At 39.9% G+C, this 20,093-nt stretch overlaps 1 protein-coding gene across 1 annotated transcript; it reads left to right on the top strand.

The window, feature by feature from the left end:
* The first annotated feature begins 2,478 nt into the window (after nucleotides 1-2,478).
* Nucleotides 2,479-4,186, top strand: LOC142632761 (uncharacterized). Its single transcript, XM_075807106.1, has 2 exons — nucleotides 2,479-3,175; nucleotides 3,564-4,186. Exons 1-2 carry the CDS (start codon nucleotides 2,479-2,481, stop codon nucleotides 4,184-4,186), a joined length of 1,320 nt encoding a protein of 439 aa, XP_075663221.1.
* The last annotated feature ends 15,907 nt before the right edge of the window (nucleotides 4,187-20,093 follow it).

Genomic DNA, 20,093 nt, shown 5'->3' with positions numbered 1-20,093 from the left:
CAAAACCCTCTTATACACTGCAAAGTTTGGTCTGAAACTGTAATACCCGAAAAGAAAAGAAAAGAAAAATTAAAAGGAGGGGTATTTAAGTAAATTTGTTTATGGGGTCAATTGTTATAATTAAAATTACTAAGGGGTTTTTAGAAAATAAGGTTGAAACCCTAGTTTATATAGTCTAATTTAAGTCAGCGTATACTGACAGATGTTTTGAGGAGGAATTGGCCAAAATACTCAAGTAGAGAAGATTTGACTGCACAATTGAGATAAGAGCCTAAGAAATCTCATTCTTTGTCAGATTTAGATTTTATATGGATTTAGAATTTTTTTTTTATGTGAGAATTTCGGCCAACAGTGAGACTTTCTGCATAATTTTCTTAAAGGAGTAGTACCGGATTGATGGAGTTATAAAAAAAAAAAAATTGCTTGATGAAAAGAAGGAACACCAACTTCTTTAGGATTTATTATTATTTGTTTATTGATTTGGTAGAGGAAGAATAGAGCTTCCATAAAGCTTGTGTCAGAACATCATTTGGGTGATTTGTCCTCATGCCAAAAGAAAGCTAGAGGCGGCAGGAGCAAATATATATATATATATATATATATATATAAATCCATAGAATAATCCCCTTGACAAAGCAATGTGCCAACGCCAGCTTCTTTTTAATTTTTTTTTTTATTATTATTATTAGTTCATTGGTTTGGTTATTGAGGCATATAGGGAAGTCAACAAGTGATCATGGAACATGGTCTAGGCGATGCTTTTAACCCTATATGACAATATGTATCCTAGGTTTTAATTGGAGGCAATAGAGGATATATACAAGGATTTTTACTTTGAGATAATAAAAAAAAAGAAATTATTGGATAATTTTAGTAGTCGCTCTGTTGGTCGGATACCGTTATAAATCATTCTTAAATTATTTGATTATTGAGTGAATAGTACTTGCAAACTTGTTTTAGGTAATACCTAAGGATTTTAGAAGAAGTGTTAGGGAGAAGTTCCTTTTGGTACAACTTTTGGAGGTAAGTAACCTTATCCTAATTGGGTTTTATTTTGCTTATGTTAATGTATTTTTAACTACTAAAAATTTGTATATAACTGTTACAATTTTATTTCTATTGTATCACTAATTTCAAAGTAAAGAATTATCACAAATATATCTAGTTACTGAATATATGATGTGTTTTGTTTAATTGTTTTTAGCCATACTGATTCAAAGTAAAGAATAAAGAATTTCCACAAATATATATGAGCATTGAATATAAGATTTATTTTATTTAATTGTTTTTTTTTTTGCTATATTGATTTAAAGTAAGAAATATAGAAATATCACAAATGTATTGAAAATATTGAAAATATGATTATATGTATATGCAATTGAATAAGATATATTTTGTTAGAAATTGTGAGTTCATATATATGATTATAGACAGTCTGACCATAAATTGATTCTGATACCCAAACCAATGGGGGTTATTCATTGGTACTCTGATGCCCAGTCGCGGGGATATAGCGTGACCATAGTCATAAGATTATTAAGAAATAAGAATTTCATTGAATATTTAATTTATTTTGAGTCCTTAAACTACACATATGATTATGGAAATGTTTAAGTATTGGAACTATTTTGAGACACAAACATTGCTTATGAGTTTTGGAACGTATTGTAAGTTATGGCTTCTGGATATATGAGAAACTTACTATTTTCTAAACCATCTATGATATACTTGTAAGAGTAAAGTATGTGATCTATGTGCAACCTATTATTTTAAGACTATGAAACTTCTTCAGTTAATTTGAAAACACATATTACACCTATTACTTTATGGATCTATTACTTGATAGAACTTCATAGGATTTTGGTTACTTATTGAGTTATCACTCACCCCCCCCCCCTCTTTCTCCTTTCAGATTTTGATCAGGAAGAGTAGCATATGTTGGGGCTTCCGCTGGGATGTGTGCCCGAGTGAAGTTTAGGAAATCAATGGAATAAGATTTGAATTTTTATGTTTAAGATTACCATTTTGTGTGGACCCTCAAATTTAAAGGGTTTAGTTATTTATTTATTTTTATTTTGATGTTGGAAGATTATTATTTAAAGATCTTTCAAGATTTGATTATTGAGGATATTTTCAAATTTATGGACTTGATGAAATTTTCTTTGAGGATAACTCTTTAATTGTTATGAGGGCCTTACATACTTGTAGGTGTAAACTTTATAAGTGTGTGGCCGTTGTCACGTGCCTAGCTCTCACTTGGGTTTGGGGCGTGACAATATTTATGGTATCAGAGCTCTAGGTTGGATCCTTAGGCATTGATTTATGAAACTAAATGGTGAGAGGGGGGTAGAAATTAGGCATTTGGGGATACGTTGTATGATATATACACTAAATGAGTTTCGGATCTGTTTTCTTTTTTTATTATTAGAAATTTGATGACATGTCAATTTGTCATGTGCATATTGAACAGAGGTTAGGATGCCACCTCGTAGCAAAAACACTGGGAACATTCCCAACGACTCTGGCAATGGTAGGAATCAGCAAGATGAGAACCAAGAGTTTAGGCACGATCAAGGCCAGCCACCAGAGATGATCCAGATGATGCAGACCTTTGTTGGAGTAGTCCAACAACAGGTCACTACTGGAGAAAACTTGGCTAGGATGATGGAGCAACGCCGAGGTCATCATGGTGGGATGATTGAATTCAAGAGGTTGTCTCCTCCAACTTTTAAGGGGACTACTGAGCCTATGGAAGCAGAAAAATGGATCATTGAGATGGAGAAAGTATTCAAAGTCCTTGAATGCTCTGAGGGTGAGAAAGTGACTTATGCAGCCTATATGTTGCGTGGAGATGCTTATGACTGGTGGCGGTTGGAAGAAGACAAACGTGGCCAAGAGACTGAGCCTTGGACTTGGGAGCTATTTAAGTCTGTATTCTATGAGAAATATTTTCCTAAGAGCATCCGTTTTCAGAAGGAAAAAGAGTTTATCAGGCTGACACAAGGTAACATGACAGTTGCTCAATATGAAGCAGAATTTTCCAGGTTAGCCAAATTTGCTCCAACAATGGTGGTGGATGAAGAAACTAAGGCTCGAAGGTTTAAAGATGGATTAAGGTTCCGAATCAAGCAAGGAGTTGTGCCCTTTGAGTTAACTACGTTTAGGGCAGTGGTGAGTAAGGCTTTATTAGTGGAGATGGGGCTTAATGAGGCTCGAGCGAAGAGATAACAACCGAAGAAGAGGCCTAGGCAAGGAGAGCAAAGCTCTAGTTTTCAAGCCAAGAAACAAGGAACACAACGTGCGATACCAAGGCAACGCAAAGTGCTCTCGATGTGGTAGGTCTCGTACGGATAAGGATTGCCCTTTGGAATGCGGAGCATGTTTCTCATGTGGACAAAGGGGTCACGGGATTCTTTGAGTGTCCCCCAACGGAAGGAGGGTCGAGACCATTCCAAGACCAACAACGGGACGAATCGGGGAGCAAGCCAAAGGCCCGAAGATCCAAGGAAGGGTTTATGCACTTACTCGACGGGATGCTAATACTTCTAATGTTGTGGTAACAGGTATTATTCCAGTTTCCACAACTTATGCTTATGCATTGTTTGATCCTGGTGCCACTCACTCCTTCATATCTACTAATTTTGCAAAGAAACATAATTTTAAATTTGAGCCTATGGAGTCTGAATTATGTGTGGATACCCCAGTTGGGGGTGTAGTAGTTGCTGATAGTGTTTGCAAGGCTTGTGTTGTCAAAATAGCAGATAGAGAGTTACTTGCAGATCTAACATTGTTGGAGATGCGGGATTTTGACATAATCCTTGGGATGGATTGGTTGGCTGCCCATTATGCCATAGTTGATTGTCATAGGAAGAAGGTAATTTTCCAAGTACCTGGTGAGATAGAGTTCTGTTTTGTGGGAAGTGGGGCATATACTTCTCCACGGGTGATTTCAGCTTTACAAGCTAGACGTATGATGAGGAAAGGGTGTAAAGGATATTTGGCCACCGTGAGAGACACACAACGAGGTGAATTGAAGCTAGAGGACATCCTTGTAGTGAAAGAGTTTCCAGAAGTGTTTCCAGAAGACTTATCAGGGTTACCACCAGATAGGGAGATAGAGTTTTCTATTGACCTATTACCAGGTTCTAGCCCAATTTCTAAAGCCCCATATCGAATGGCACTGTGAGTTAAGGGAATTAAAAGAACAACTTCAAGAGTTTGCTTGAAAAGGCTTCATCGAGGCCTAGTGTTTCCCCTTGGGGTGCACCGTATTGTTTGTAAAGAAAAAGGATGGGAGTATGCGACTTTGCATTGATTATAGAGGAAATGAATAGAGTGACGGTGCGAAATAAGTACCCTTTACCAAGGATAGAGGATTTGTTTGATCAACTCCAAGGAGCACAGGTTTTCTCTAAGATTGATCTTCGTTCTGGTTACCATCAATTGAAGATTAAGACCACTGATGTGCCTAAGACAGCCTTCCGTACAAGATATGGCCATTATGAATTTTTGGTGATGCCTTTTGGCTTAACCAATGCACCAGCAGCCTTTATGGACTTGATGAATAGGGTGTTTAAACCCTTCTTAGACAAATTTGTTGTGGTTTTTATTGATGATATTTTGATATATTCTAAGAGTGTGGAGGAGCATGAGAATCATTTGAGGCTTGTACTACAACTATTGCAGGAGAAGAAGTTGTATGCGAAGCTTAAAAAATGTGAATTTTCGCTAGACATTGTTGCATTCCTTGGGCATGTTGTGTCTAAAGATGGGATTGTTGTTGACCCTAAGAAAGTGGAAGCAGTAGTAGAATGGAATAGACCAAACAATGTGACAGAGGTTCGTAGCTTTTTGGGATTAGCTAGTTATTACAGGAGGTTTGTTGAAGGATTTTCTCACTTAGCCATGCCTTTGACTCGCTTGACCCAAAAGGTAGCTACGTTTGAGTGGACCGGAAAGTGTGAAGAAAGCTTTCAGGAATTGAAGAGAAGGTTGGTGTCAGCACCCATTCTCACCGTACCTTCAGGAAGTGGAGGTTTCACCATTTATAGTGATGCCTCCAGGAAAGGCTTGGGGTGTGTTCTTATGCAACACGGGAAGGTAGTGGCATATGCCTCGAGACAGTTGAAGCCTTATGAGCAAAATTATCCTACACATGACTTGGAGTTAGCTGCGGTGGTTTTTGCACTAAAAATTTGGAGGCACTATTTGTATGGAGAACAGTGTGAGATATTCACTGACCACAAGAGCCTCGAAGTACCTCTTTACTCGAAAAGAGTTGAATATGAGACAAAGAAGATGGTTGGAGCTAATAAAGGACTATGACACGACTATTAGTTACCATCTGGAAAAGCTAATGTGGTAGGCGATGCTTTAAGTAGGAAGTCTACGGGAAATTTGGCAACATTGTTGACTACACAAAAACACATCCTAGAAGATTTGAGGAAGATGAGGATAGAAGTACGGTTTCATGAAGCGAAGGCACATCGGCAAACTTTAGAGTTCAGCCTACCTTGATTGAAAGGATAAAGACTGCACGCAAAGTAATGATCCACGGTTACGAGAAGATAAGAGATTTGATAAATCTAAGCTCTCAATCTGAGTTTTGCATTCATAAGGATGGATCCTTGAGGTTCGATAATCGGCTTTGTGTACCAAATGATCCCAACCTTAAGGCGAAATTCTAAAGGAGGCTCATAACACGAGTTACACGATACATCCGGGGCACTAAGATGTATCGGGATTTAAGGGAGACTTTTTGGTGGAACAACATGAAGAGGGAGATTGCTCAATATGTTGCTCAATGTCTAGTGTGTCAACAAGTCAAGATGGAGCATCAAAGACCGGCTGGATTTTTGCAACATCTTCCCATTCCAGAACGGAAGTGGGAGGACATTACTATGGACTTTGTGACGGGGCTGCCTAGAACCCCTACTGGTAAGGATGCAATTTGGGTGATTGTGGATCGGTTGACAAGATCTGCACACTTTTTGGCCATTAGGGTGGATTTCACACTTGAAAGGTTAGCTAGATTGTATATCAATGAAATAGTGAGATTGCATGGTGCTCTTGTGTCCATTGTGTCTGATAGAGACCGAAGATTTGTGTCTCAATTTTGGGAAAGCGTGCATAAGGCAATGGGTACTAACTTGAAGTTCAGCACAGCCTTTCACCCTCAAACAGATGGACTTTTAGAAAGAACTATACAAACATTGGAAGATATGCTGAGAGCTTGTGTAATTGATTTCAAAGGTTCATGGGATGAACATCTACCTTTGGTGGAGTTTGCATATAATAATAGCTACCAGGCAAGTATTAAAGCAGCACCATATGAGGCTTTGTATGGTAGGAAGTGTAGGTCTCCTATATGTTGGGATGATGTTGGAGAAAAAAGATTATTGGGTCCTGAGATTGTACAGCAAACAGTAGATAAAATTCAAGTGATTAAAGGGCGGCTACAAACAGCTCAAAGTAGGCAGAAGAGCTATGCAGACCTTAGAAGAAGGAAATTAGAGTTCCAAGTAGGTGATCATGTGTTCTTGAAGATTTCACCTACTAAAGGAGTTATGAGATTTGGTTTTCGAGGTAAATTAAGCCCTCGTTTTGTAGGACCTTTTGAAGTCTTGGAGAGGGTGGGTAATGTTGCTTATAGGCTCGCCTTACCACCTTCTTTATCAGGGGTACATAACGTTTTCCATGTCTCAATGTTGAGGAAATATGTTCCAGACCCTAGTCATGTAGTGGATTATGAGCCTCTAAAATTAAGAGATGATTTATCTTATGAAGAGCAACCAGTTAAAATTGTGGACAAGAAGGAGCAAGAGCTAAAGCGTCGTACCATACATTATGTCAAGGTTCAATGGAGGAACCGATCTGTGAGAGAGGCTACATGGGAGTTAGAAGATGAAATGAAGGAGAAATACCCATACCTTTTTGAGTACTATGGTTTGTCAAGTTTAGAATACTAAAATTCTTTTAATGTTGGGGAGAATGTAATACCCGAAAAGAAAAGAAAAAAAAATTAAAAGGAGGGGTATTTAAGTAAATTTGTTTATGGGGTCAATTGTTATAATTAAAATTACTAAGGGGTTTTTAGAAAATAAGGTTGAAACCCTAGTTTATATAATCTAATTTAAGTCGGCGTATCTTGACGGATGTTTTGAGGAGGAGACTAGCCAAAATACTCAAGTAGAGAAGATTTGACTACACAATTGAGGTAAGAGCCTAAGAAATCTCATTCTTTGTCAGATTTAGATTTTATATGGATTTAGAATTTTTTTTTTATGTGAGAATTTCGGCCAACAGTGAGACTTTCTGCATAATTTTCTTAAAGGAGTAGTACCGGATTGATGGAGTTAGAAAAAAAAAATGCTTGATGAAAAGAAGGAACACCAACTTCTTTAGGATTTATTATTATTTGTTTATTGATTTGGTAGAGGAAGAATAGAGCTTCCATAAAGCTTGTGTCAGAACATCATTTGGGTGATTTGTCCTCATGCCAAAAGAAAGCTAGAGGCGGCAGGAGCAAATATATATATATAAATCCATAGAATAATCCCCTTGACAAAGCAATGTGCCAACGCCAGCTTCTTTTTAATTTTTTTTTTTTTTATTATTATTATTAGTTCATTGGTTTGGTTATTGAGGCATATAGGGAAGTCAACAAGTGATCATGGAACATGGTCTAGGCGATGCTTTTAACCCTATATGACAATATGTATCCTAGGTTTTAATTGGAGGCAATAGAGGATATATACAAGGATTTTTACTTTGAGATAATAAAAAAAAAAGAAATTATTGGATAATTTTAGTAGTCGCTCTGTTGGTCGGATACCATTATAAATCATTCTTAAATTATTTGATTATTGAGTGAATAGTACTTGCAAACTTGTTTTAGGTAATACCTAAGGATTTTAGAAGAAGTGTTAGGGAGAAGTTCCTTTTGGTACAACTTTTGGAGGTAAGTAACCTTATCCTAATTGGGTTTTATTTTGCTTATGTTAATGTATTTTTAACTACTAAAAATTTGTTTATAATTGTTACAATTTTATTTCTATTGTATCACTAATTTCAAAGTAAAGAATTATCACAAATATATCTAGTTACTGAATATATGATGTGTTTTGTTTAATTGTTTTTAGCCATACTGTTTAAATTTAAATAATAAAGAATTTCCACAAATATATATGAGCATTGAATATAAGATTTATTTTATTTAATTGTTTTTTTTTTTTTGCTATATTGATTTAAAGTAAGAAATATAGAAATATCACAAATGTATTGAAAATATTGAAAATATGATTATATGTATATGCAATTGAATAAGATATATTTTGTTAGAAATTGTGAGTTCATATATATGATTATAGACAGTCTGACCATGAATTGATTCTGATACCCAAACCAATGGGGGTTATTCATTGGTACTCTGATACCCAGCCAATGGGGGTTATTCATTGATACTCTGATGCCCAGTCGCGGGAATATAGCGTGACCATAGTCATAAGATTATTAAGAAATATGAATTTCATTGAATATTTAATTTATTTTGAGTCCTTAAACTACACATATGATTATGGAAATGTTTAAGTATTGGAACTATTTTGAGATACAAACATTGCTTATGAGTTTTGGAACGTATTGTAAGTTATGGCTTCTGGATATATGAGAAACTTACTATTTTCTAAACCATCTATGATATACTTGTAAGAATAAAGTATGTGATCTATGTGCAACCTATTATTTTAAGACTATGAAACTTCTTCAGTTAATTTGAAAACACATATTACACCTATTACTTTATGGATCTATTACTTGATAGAACTTCATAGGATTTTGGTTACTTATTGAGGTTTCACTCACCCCCCCCCCCCCCCCTCTTTCTCCTTTCAGATTTTGATCAGGAAGAGTAGCATATGTTGGGACTTCCGCTGGGATGTGTGCCTGAGTGAAGTTTAGGAAATCAATGGAATAAGATTTGAATTTTTATGTTTAAGATTACCATTTTGTGTGGACCCTCAAGTTTAAAGGGTTTAGTTATTTATTTATTTTCATTTTGATGTTGGAAGATTATTATTTGAAGATCTTTCAAGATTTGATTATTGAGGATATTGTAGGGTGTAAACTTTATAAGTGTGTGGCCGTTGTCACGTGCCTAGCTCTCACTTGGGTTTGGGGCGTGACAGAAACCCTTTTTAATCATTTCCAAAAGAATATTTCATGCAATGACCCTTAGCTTCTTTATCCCAATTACTCTCTAAAACTGCTATTATCCTTAGTACTCTGTTTATATATATATATAAGAATTCGATCATCTAATACTAATACTTGACAGTTTACACCTGGCCTTTGAGAACACAGGCGACAGGACTGCCACATTAAAATGAATTGGATAATTGTTATCTCAACCGATATGACAGGACTGCTACACTAACAGGGATATCATTTATTAAGAAATAGCAATAGCATCAACATGTTGTATTATCCAAGCATGAAAACCGTATATTAAATTTGTAAAAATCTTCAATGAGGGACACAACTTAAGTTGCCCTTAACCAGAAAAGAGTACTAAATCAAGTGGAAAAGCCTGCATAAAAAATTATTTCAATGTAGAGTTTGAGACATTATATAATACAATAGATAAAATACGCAAAACAGAATAAAGTACTTTCCTTTCCAGACATTTATAGCAATAATGTATAAAAAGTGCAACTCATAACATATGAGACTGCACAATGATGAACTCCAAAAAGCATAGTGCAAAAAGACCAAGTTGATGATCTTAAGCTCTAAGGATATGATAAATGCAAGTACAAGGCAATCAAAAGAGGAACCAGAAACAGTCTACCAGCCCACTGTTTCTATGACTAGAAACAGTTTTTTTTTTTGGTGAAAAATTCATATTCCATGAGATTGTTTTAAATTTTTATTAGAGCCAGAGGAAGTTGCTTCAATTGAGTGCATAACTAGAGCACTCATGAATTTCAGAGTGGGGGAAGGTGGAGGCTATTATACACTTTTGGCATGGTAATGAATGGCCATTGTATCAGATTTTTGGTCATATATGTAGGTTATTAATTTTTTAGTATAACACAGGCAGTGGCAGCATGATGTATGCTTAGTCGTCTAGCATATTTGGAGACAACAACAATTTGGATTGGCATCTGAGTATGTTAGATCAATTTGTTCTGTTTCAAATCAACAGTTTGCTAATAAGACGAGTTCTATAATTTTACAGCAGTCCATTCTTCTTTGGATGAAATTTATAAACAGGAGAAACTGTAGCACAAAAAATTCACAAAAGAAGTCACAACCTCTTTCATTGTAAAGCATATAATAACATGCCAGCAAAGTCCAATCAGAGAAACTTCTATGCAGCAAGATGTTTAGAGCATCCAATGGTGAAACTCACAATATGCAGCAGGGTGCCTTTCTGATTTACTTAAAATTCAATTATCACCCACAGCATTTTTCATAAGTAAGATAATAGGAAATTTATCAATTATTAAAAAAAATAACCCTGTAATCTTTCATTAATCTTCCATATACAAAGAAAATGTCTATTTTTTTTATAAGAAACCAAGTCTATATCTATTAAGCTAAAATTATCATTATAGCACCAATGCAAAAGTATCAGATATAAAAACTTAAAACAAGGAACTTTCCGTGTAAGTTGTAACAAAAGTTGTGGCAAAAATGATGGGTGTAACATTACTCAAGAAATATTATTAGATAGTATTTTTTTTTTTCATCAAGTGATAGAAACTTGTTTCATACGCTATGTGATGTGACTGGTCACGGAAGGAATTGGAGAGGCACTAGTTGTGAAGGAAGTAGGCCTCATATTTTAATACAAGCTAGTCACTAATTCTTGTGATGCGCAAAAAAATTAATATGATTATTTTTTATTGAATAATTGTTGATTTTTTTTTTTTTGAGAAAGAATAATTATTGAATTAATATATTAGATTATATATATATATATATATATATATATATATATATTTTAAGTCAATATGTGTTATTTGAAATTATGTTAGAAGTTTTTTGTAGTATAACATAATATATTTTGTAGTCGGGTATTATATATAGTGAGATATGTATGAAAACGCAACGCAATAAAAAAGTTTTCTTTTATTTTATAGTGTGAGAATTGTAAGTGCATAATTGCACCTAGACCCAAAAACAATTATGGGCTTAGGTCCAATGAGCCTTAAACAATGAAATTTGTAGAGTGTGGGTTTGAAATCTAATTTAGAAGTGCTGGAAACTTGATAACAGGCTAAGGTGTGAAGATACTTGTAAATAGTAGATGATAATTGCAAAGGGACCTCCTCGGACGTAAGCCGAGGACCACTTCTGTATTATTTCTCTTTCTTTCTTAAAGGTTACAATTCTTAATTTCTTTCTTTGTGACTAATCGATCCTCTTTTCTTTGGCCTTCACCCCCTTTAAATACTTCTTCCCTTTGTGCTTTATCCACGTGTTGCTCAAATCTCCTCCCCCCAGATATTTCTTCTCTTAGTACTTTAAATAGTAACCAGAAGTTTCGGTTCTACTGTTCAGGGGTCACTTTCCCATTAATGCAGCCAGTGAGGTAGGTGCAGGGTCTTTAATGTGGAGGTGACAGCCTTTGCCTAAGATATTTTTCTAACACCGGTGCATCTAAAAGGTTCAGGGATTCCCTCTTTTAACCAACAGTCCTTCCGGAACTTTGCCTTGACCTTTATAGTGAATCTCCGAGTTCTCTTGGGTCTATCCGAGGAGAAACTCACCCTCAGATGTATCCTCGGACCCTCGGCGTATGGGCCGATTTGCAGTACTAACAGGTTCTTAATTTAAGAACAGGTCGGCCCTCCTTGTTAGAGACCAAATGCCTGCTTGGGTCCTTTTACTCCCCACAATAGCCCCTCAAAACTCTATTTTTCAGCATCCGAGGAGAAAAATAGGGTTTTGATCCAACGAGAACTTACCCCACATGTTTTGTAAATAACCACGTGTGTGGAGATCGTTTCGTGTTCCAGAGGATGCCATTTGGCGGTTTCAATTTAAAAAACGCTCGCATTTATGACCACAAGTTACACCTTGTTCCCCACGTTCAACGGTGAGATGAGCATCCAACGGCCCTTGTTGCCCCCCTGAAAATTTGGGCAGGACGGATGCAATTTCGAGGCCGCTTCCCGCACGTCGTAACGCTTTAGAAACACGCGCCTTCGTTTATTTCTGCAGAGGCTAATCACATCAAAACATCAGTAGTTGCCTTTTCTCTGCAGAAATTCGTGGAAACTCGCACAACTTCAAACTTATAAGTTCCTATTTTTTCTTTAATCCATTCTCCTCGGATTCTGTCCTCGGCTCCCACCTCAATCACTCTCCCTCTTAAAACTCAATCTTTCGTTCCTTTCTGATGGGTAAATTCAAGTGTTTAGTTGACACCGCCGCTGGAATGGAAGGTTTTAGAGCCAAATACCACATTCCCAGCGACGTAGGTTTAAGATACTGTCCGACGAAAGCCGTGGCTGGGTCTAGGAAAACGGGAGAGGTTATCATCCCTATGATTGCCTTTATAGAAGGGGGGATGACCCTCCCTATGAGAAGCACGACCAGGGAATACCTCCGTAACCACCGGTTGTGTCCTGACCAGTGTGCTCCCAACGTCTTTAGAGTCTTAGGAAGTATTGACGCTCTAAACGAGCAGATGAGTCTAAATCTGACTTGGCATGATGTCGTTTTTATGTACGAATGCCACAAACTTACTAGGGTAGGCTATTATATCAAATCCCGCTCTAGCGTAGTTAGGTTAATTTCTTGTCTGCCTAAGTCCAATAAAGGCATGAAGGACGACTACCTCATCACCTCAGGCAACTGGCACGACGGCCCCCACTGCCTAGTCGAATGGGGAGATCTAGGTGTGACTCCTTAGGATCTAACTTCCCACCCTATAACTCCATCTAAACATTTTAGAATGTCATTTGCATTTACAAACCGTTCGACTTTGATTTATCACATGTCTTACAAATCTGACCATGTTTGTCTGTTTTGGTGTCTTCCCTTGCAGATAAACAACACGTGCGCCCGCGCTTGAGCCACTGCAACGTTGCGGATTTGAACCGAGTGCTACGCTCAGAAGTTTTCGTGAGTGAAGACTTGCAACTTAGAGCGGCTCACTTGATACTATGGTACGACCCTATATCCTCGGACTTCCAGGAGATCGAGAACGCAATCGTTGCGGGTGACCGGAGGCGTAGGAAGATCCACGTAGCCCGACCGCACTTCTTAGCCGACCACGACATTCCTGACGACCCCCACACCATACTGTACACGCAACTCATCGCGGCAATCCCTCTTGCCATGCACTCTCAGGCAACTGTTGTCCCAGAAGAGCAAGTGTCTTCGTCGAACACGTTGGACGAGGAGATAAACAAGTTTCAACTTGAGGACGTCCAAAGACCTCGTGGAAGCCCGTTTGTTGTCCTTTCCGACGAGGAAGAGGAACCTGCCGAGACCTCTGGGATAGCCAGCCTAGTGATAGCACGTCCAGACGACAGATCTATTGAAGAAGATATGGACATGCTTAAGGGCCTCCTAACCGTGAGAGGCGAGAGAGTTGCCAAGAAGGGAGCGAGGGGATCTCAAGCTCCCCCAGCCTTGCCGCCACCCCCTCCTCCAGCCAACCCCAAGCCTCCTGCTGACAATCCGAAGAAGAAAAGGAAGGTGGAGGCCGAGGGGCCTGGTGGCGAGAAGCAGAAAAAGCTGAAACAGCAGCCACCGCAGGCTCAGCAGCAGAAGCTGGACAAGGGCAAAGGGCGCGCCCGTTCAGTTGAAAGTGGGGAGATCAGGGACATGGCCGAGGTGCGTTGAGCACCGGCTATGTGGTCTTCTGAACTAAGACTGGATGAAGCACCAATTCCCCTTCAGTCTAACATCAGGGCATTCCAACAAGGCCATGCCCTCCACCTGGCCGAGGCGTTGGAGCATCCTTTTCTGCTGCCCAAGGACATGGAAGCCTTGGAAAAGATGAGCTAGCCTTAGCTGTTCCTTTCTTTGAAAAGGGATTTAGCTCTGGTAAGTTCCACTTCGTACTTATACTCTAAGGTCATTTGTAAACACTTTATCGCGTTTAACCCCCTAACATTTTTCACAGGCCATCCAAGAAGTTTTCGTTGCCGAGAAGTTCGTGGAGGATTCTTGGAAGCGAGTTGGAATGGAGTAGGAGATACAGCAAGAGATGGAAAAGTCCCTAAGCCAGGCCCTAGCGGAAAATGGGAAGCTTACTTCACAGCTGGCCGACCTAAAAAGAGAGAAGGACGGTGCCGAAGCCAACCTAAAAACGATGAAGAATTGAGTGGAAGGGCAATGTAAGCTTCTTCACCAAAAGGATGATGAGCTCTCCCAAGCCCAACGGGCACGCTCTGACTTGGAGAAGGAGCTTGCACGAATGAAGGAGGAAGCTCACACCTTCAAGCATTCACTGGAGGCTGCGAAGCAGGCCAGTTATCAGGAGGGAGTGGTTGCAACACAGGACCAGCTGACAGAAGCTTTCGCAGCCTTGTGCCAAGAATACTGTCAGCAGGTCTAGGGGGAGGCTTTAAACGCAGCAGGGGTTCCTCAAGCTTCCGAGCTGAGGAAGCCCGAGAACGTTTGGCTTCCCCTTGACATACAGGAGATAGAAGACACTCATGTTGTTGCCTCTCCTGCCCTTCCTCCCGTGGTGCCAGAACTCGTTCCTGATCCTACAAAACATGAAGGTTCCCATAAAGAGAAGGACAGGTGTGAAGGTGTCGAGAAGGAGCAAAGCCAGAATGTGGAGCCTATCATTCCTTCAACAGACAAAGGGAAACAAGTCTTGTCTGCCTTTGAGTTGGAATTAAAAAGCACCGAGGCTGGCAGCACTTCCCTTCAAGATCCCCCTCCAAAAGCTTAGGGCCTAGCATAGGACTTCTTCTGTACTTTGCAGTTTTTCACATAATGATGTATTCTATTTACATTTAATAAAGAACAATTTTATTCAATTCTCATTCGAGTTGTATTTATTTTACTTTGTCCTTTTTATGCTTGTCATGAAAGTTTTCACTAACACGTAGCTAAAGAAAGAACGGAATAAATAAGTTTAACTCCAACAGTTGAACAATTATAACCTTTAAACAGCCATATGCATACTTGCTTTGCAAAGTAAGACATTCAAGAATCTGACAAGAATTAACTTAGTTTGGATGGTATACAGTGCCTTACTTAGAAAACCCACATGATAGCTAAACTTTGTAATCTGAGATACCAATTTTAGTATAGTGTAAGGTCCGAGGACCATACCTTACAAAACTTTTGTTTTAATACTTACAGATGTACAACTTAAGATCCAATTTAACAGATGGTAAGGTATTGATTTCCACAAAGTGTGTGATAAGAATAAGAACAATAACTAAAAAATGTTAATTTCCCTAACTAGGGCTCTTTTTAACAAATAACAAGACATCAATTTCCATCGGGTTTGTGGTCCGAGGACCATACAAAACCAAGTTTCTATTTGATACTCAATAACAATAACTTCAAATGTTAATTTCTCCAAAGTAGAAGATCCGAGGACCCGGCATAACTAAGGTTCTGTTTAACAAATGATAAGATATCAATTTCCACAAGGTTTGTGGTCCAAGGACCATATTTAACCAAGTTTCTATTTGACACTTAAGAATAGTAACTTCAAATGTTAATTTCCCCAAAGTAGGAGGCCCGAGGACCCGGCATAACTAAGGTTCTGTTTAACAAATGATAAGATATCAATTTCCACAAGGTTTGTGGTCCGAGGACCATGCTTAGCCAAGTTTCTGTTTGACACTTAAGAATAGTAACTTCAAATGTTAATTTCCCCAAAGTAGGAGGCCCGAGGACCCGGCATAACTAAGGTTCTATTTAACAAATGATAAGATATCAATTTTCACAAGGTTTGTGGTCCGAGGACTATACTTAACCAAGTTTCTGTTTGACACTTAAGAATAGTAACTTCAAATGTTAATTTCCCCAAAGTAGGAGGCCCGAAGACCCGGTATAACTAAGGTTCTGTTTAACAAATGATAAGATATCAATTTCCACAAGGTTTGTGGTCCGAAGACCATACTTAACTAAGTTTCTGTTTGACACTTAAGAATAGTAACTGTAAGCCCCTAATGTATTCACAACTTTGAACTGCTAACCAACAAAAGCACCTTTTATTAATAATAATACCTTCGAAGGTTATTTACATTCCATGGGCGTTGTACAATTCTTTCATCTAGGTCAGCTAGTCAATGCGACCTTACGCCTGCTACTGAAACAATGCGATAGGGCCCTTCCCAGTTTGGTCCTAGCTTACCCCAAGCTGGGTTCTTAGCAGTACCCACAACTTTTCTTAGTACAAGATCCCCAGGTGCGAGTGGCCTTAACTTCACGTGGGCGTCATACCTCCGCTTAAGCTTCTGTTGATAATAAGTCATTTGGACCATAGCTGCCTCGCGCCGTTCCTCAACTAAATCCAAGTCTTTCTCTAGGAGGCCATCGTTATTCTCTGGGTTAAAAGAACTCGTCTTTAGGGTGGGGAAACCAGATTCCAGAGGTATCACTGCCTCGGCTCCATAAGTCATAGAGAATGGAGTTTCTCCAGTGGACCTGCGCGGCGTAGTTCGATAGGTCCATAGAACATGTGGTAGTTCTTCTACCCATCTACCTTTCGCATCTTCCAACCTTTTCTTGAGCCCACTGAATATGACCTTATTAATGGCCTCAGCTTGCCCATTTCCCTACGGATAAGCTGGAGTGGAGTATTTATTTATGATGCCCATATCACCACAATATTTCCTAAAAGCCTTGCTATCGAATTGGACGCCATTATCTGAAATAAGTGTGTCTGGTACACCAAATCTGGTAACAATATTTTTCCAAACAAACTTCTTGAAATCAACGCCTCTGATGTTTGCTAAGTGCTCAGCTTCAACCTATTTGGTGAAGTAATCGGTCCCCACGAGCAGCCACCTTTTGTTTCCCGCAACCCTTGAAAATGGCCCCACTATGTCCAATCCCCACTGCGCGAAAGGCCAAGGACTGGAGAGAGGATTGAGAACCCCTCCAGGTTGATGAATGTTGGGGGCAAACCTCTGGCATTGGTCGCATTTTCTTGCATAGTTTTGAGCCTCCCTCTGCATATTGGGCCACCAATATCCCTGAGTTAGGGCTCTATGGGCTAAGGACCTTCCCCCAGTGTGGCTCCCACAAATCCCTTCATGCAATTCTTCTAGAAGCGTTTTCGTTGATTCAGGGTGCACACATAACAAGTATGGTCCCGAGAAGGATCGTTTATACAATTTCTGATCCTCGGACAACCAGAAACGTGGCGCCTTTCGACGAATTTTATTTGCTTCAGACTTGTCCTCAGGAAGGATGTCGTTTTTCAGAAAAGATATCACCGGGTCAATCCAACTAGGTCCAGGCCTTATTAGATGGATACGAGCTGCGTTGACAAAGGTAAGAGTTGGCTCTAGCAAATCCTCTACAAGGATAATTCTAGGTAAACACTGAGCTGAGGATGTTGCTAATGTGGCCAAAGAATCTGCATGAGTGTTTCCACTTCTAGGAACATGAGATAAGACGAAAGAATTAAATTTAGCTTGCTGACGTTTGACCTGGGCCAAGTACTCTTGCATTCTTGGGTCCCTAGCCTCTATGGTCCCCGTGACCTGGCCGACCACTAACTGAGAATCCGAGAATACATTAACTTCCTTTCCTCCCATCCTATGTACCATGCTCATGCCCACCAAGATTGCTTCGTACTCAGCCTCATTATTAGTAGCCGAGAACGCCAGTCTCAGAGATTTTTCGAAGACAATTCCCTCAGGAGACATCAGGACAAGTCCAACGCTAAACCCTCTCTGATTGGCTGCCCCATCCACATACACCCTCCACGTCGGAGGGGCTGCGCCCGTGATCACACCAACTGATTTTTCATCCATGTGTGATTCCTTCAGAGTTTCTTCCAGCAATGGTTTGGCAAACTCTGCCACCAAGTCAGCAAGGACCTGGCCTTTCACCGAGGTGCGAGGCATGTATTTAATGTCAAAGGCTCCCAAAATGGTTCCCCACTTAGCCACCCTGCCAGTATAATTTGCACTACGTAACACTGACTTGAGGGGCAGTTGGGTTAGAACCACCACAGTGTGAGACTGGAAATAGTGAGGAAGCTTCCACGTGGCATGAACTACGGCCAGCAGTGCTTTCTCCAAAAGTAGATAACGTACCTCGACCTCATTCAAAGAATTACTGACGTAGTATACCGGTCTCTGCACCCCATCCTCGTCCTTTATGAGGACCAGGCTGACTGCGTGAACGGCCACTGCCAGATACGCAAACAGGACCTCGTCCACTTCGGGCCGAGACAAAATGGGTGGCCGAGAAAAATATTGCTTAAGCTGTTGGAAGGCTAACACGCAGTCCTTGGTCCACTGAAACCCTTTCCATTTATTCAACAATTGGAAGAAAGGACGGCACCGGTCAGCTAACCGAGAGATAAATCTGCTGAGTGCGACGATCATTCCGGTCAACTTCTGGATCTCTCTTGGGTTCCGAGGCGGCTGTAAGTCCTGAATAGTTTTGACCTGCGCCGAGTTAACCCCTATACCTCTATGAGTAATCATATAACCCAAGAACTTTCCAGAACCCACACCAAAAGAACACTTTGAGGCGTTAAGGCGTAGCTTGTACTTTCTAAGCACCTGGAAGGTGTCGGCCAAATCTTTAACGTGCGAAGGTATTGTTTTACTCTTCACCACCATATCATCCACGTATACCTCAATGGTCTTCCCAAGTTGCTGTTCGAACATTTTGGTCATCATTCTTTGATAAGTAGCCCCAACATTCTTCAACCCAAACGGCATGACCTTATAGTGGTAGTTCCCTGTTGGAGTAATGAAAGCAGTCTTCTCTTGATCCTCCAATGCCAATGGAATCTGATGGTAACCCTGGAAGGCATCCAAAAAACTCATACAAGGATATCCGACAGTGGCGTCCACAAGCTAATCAATACGTGGCATTGGGAACGAATCCTTGGGGTAGGCTTTGTTCAAATCGGTGAAGTCCACACATACCCTCCACGTTCCATTCTTCTTTTTGACCACAACCATATGTGCCAACCATTCGGGGTAGAAAACTTCTTTAAAAGCCCCAACCTTCTTGAGCTTGAGCACTTCCTCTTTGACAGCCTCGGAATGTTCCTTGGAAGAACGCCGAGGTGGCTGCCTTCTCGAAACAATGGTGGGGTTGACATTCAAATGATGACAAATGAAGCTTGGGTCTACGCCCGGAGCCTTATAAGGGTCCCACGCAAAAACATCAATGTTGTCTTTCAGAAATTCCAACAAATCTTTTTTCTCCTGATGTGGCAAACGTATGCCTAGTTGAAAGAACCTTTCAGGGTCATTCGCTATCAGAAATTTTTTCAAACCCTCACATAGAGCTTCCTCTCCTGTCACCGCATCGGGCGCATCCGGAGCTGTTAATTGCTATAAGTTTTTGGTGATCAAAGTCGAGGACTCAGCTTTCGTCTGATGCAACACTGCAGCCGATATGCATTGCCTGGCCACCGATTGGCTGCCGAGGATCTCTTCAACATATTCTCCCGACGGGAATTTAACATTAACATGCAAGGTAGAGGAGACAGCACCCAAAGCGTGCAGCCATGGCCTGGCAAGGATGGCTGTATATGGGGAATACGCGACAACCACAATAAAATCCACCTCAACCGTTTCTGAGCCAGATTGAATGGGCAAACGAATCTGTCCCTTCGATACAACGGCTTTTCCTTCAAAGCTTATGAGTGGCGAGTCATAAGGAGTAAGATCTTCCAACTTCAAGCTTAGCCCCTTAAACAAATCAAGGTACATGATATCTACACCGCTGCCCTGATCAATCATCACCCTCTTTACGTCATAATTCCCTATCCTAAGAGTGACCACAAGTGCATCGTCATGGGGTTGGATGGTACCAACCTTATCCTCCTTTGAGAATCCCAAGACGGGTAAACTCACCTTTAACCTCTTCGGCCTGCAACCTGCCTCTTCGGCCTGAGAATGAGA

This window comes from Castanea sativa, chromosome 4 (genome assembly GCF_040712315.1).
Source record: "Castanea sativa cultivar Marrone di Chiusa Pesio chromosome 4, ASM4071231v1".
In the NCBI taxonomy this organism is placed as follows: Eukaryota; Viridiplantae; Streptophyta; class Magnoliopsida; order Fagales; family Fagaceae; genus Castanea; species Castanea sativa.
The sequence above is the reverse complement of the archived record's forward strand: the minus strand, read 5'-3'. Positions and strand labels throughout refer to the sequence as shown.

Bases quoted from the DNA above. Each gene is read 5' to 3' on its own strand.
- LOC142632761 (XM_075807106.1), top strand. From the start codon at position 2,479: ATGCCACCTCGTAGCAAAAACACTGGGAACATTCCCAACGACTCTGGC. The intron at 3,176-3,563 runs GTAAGGCTTTAT...TTGTGGTAACAG, and splicing joins TACGTTTAGGGCAGTGGTGA to GTATTATTCCAGTTTCCACA.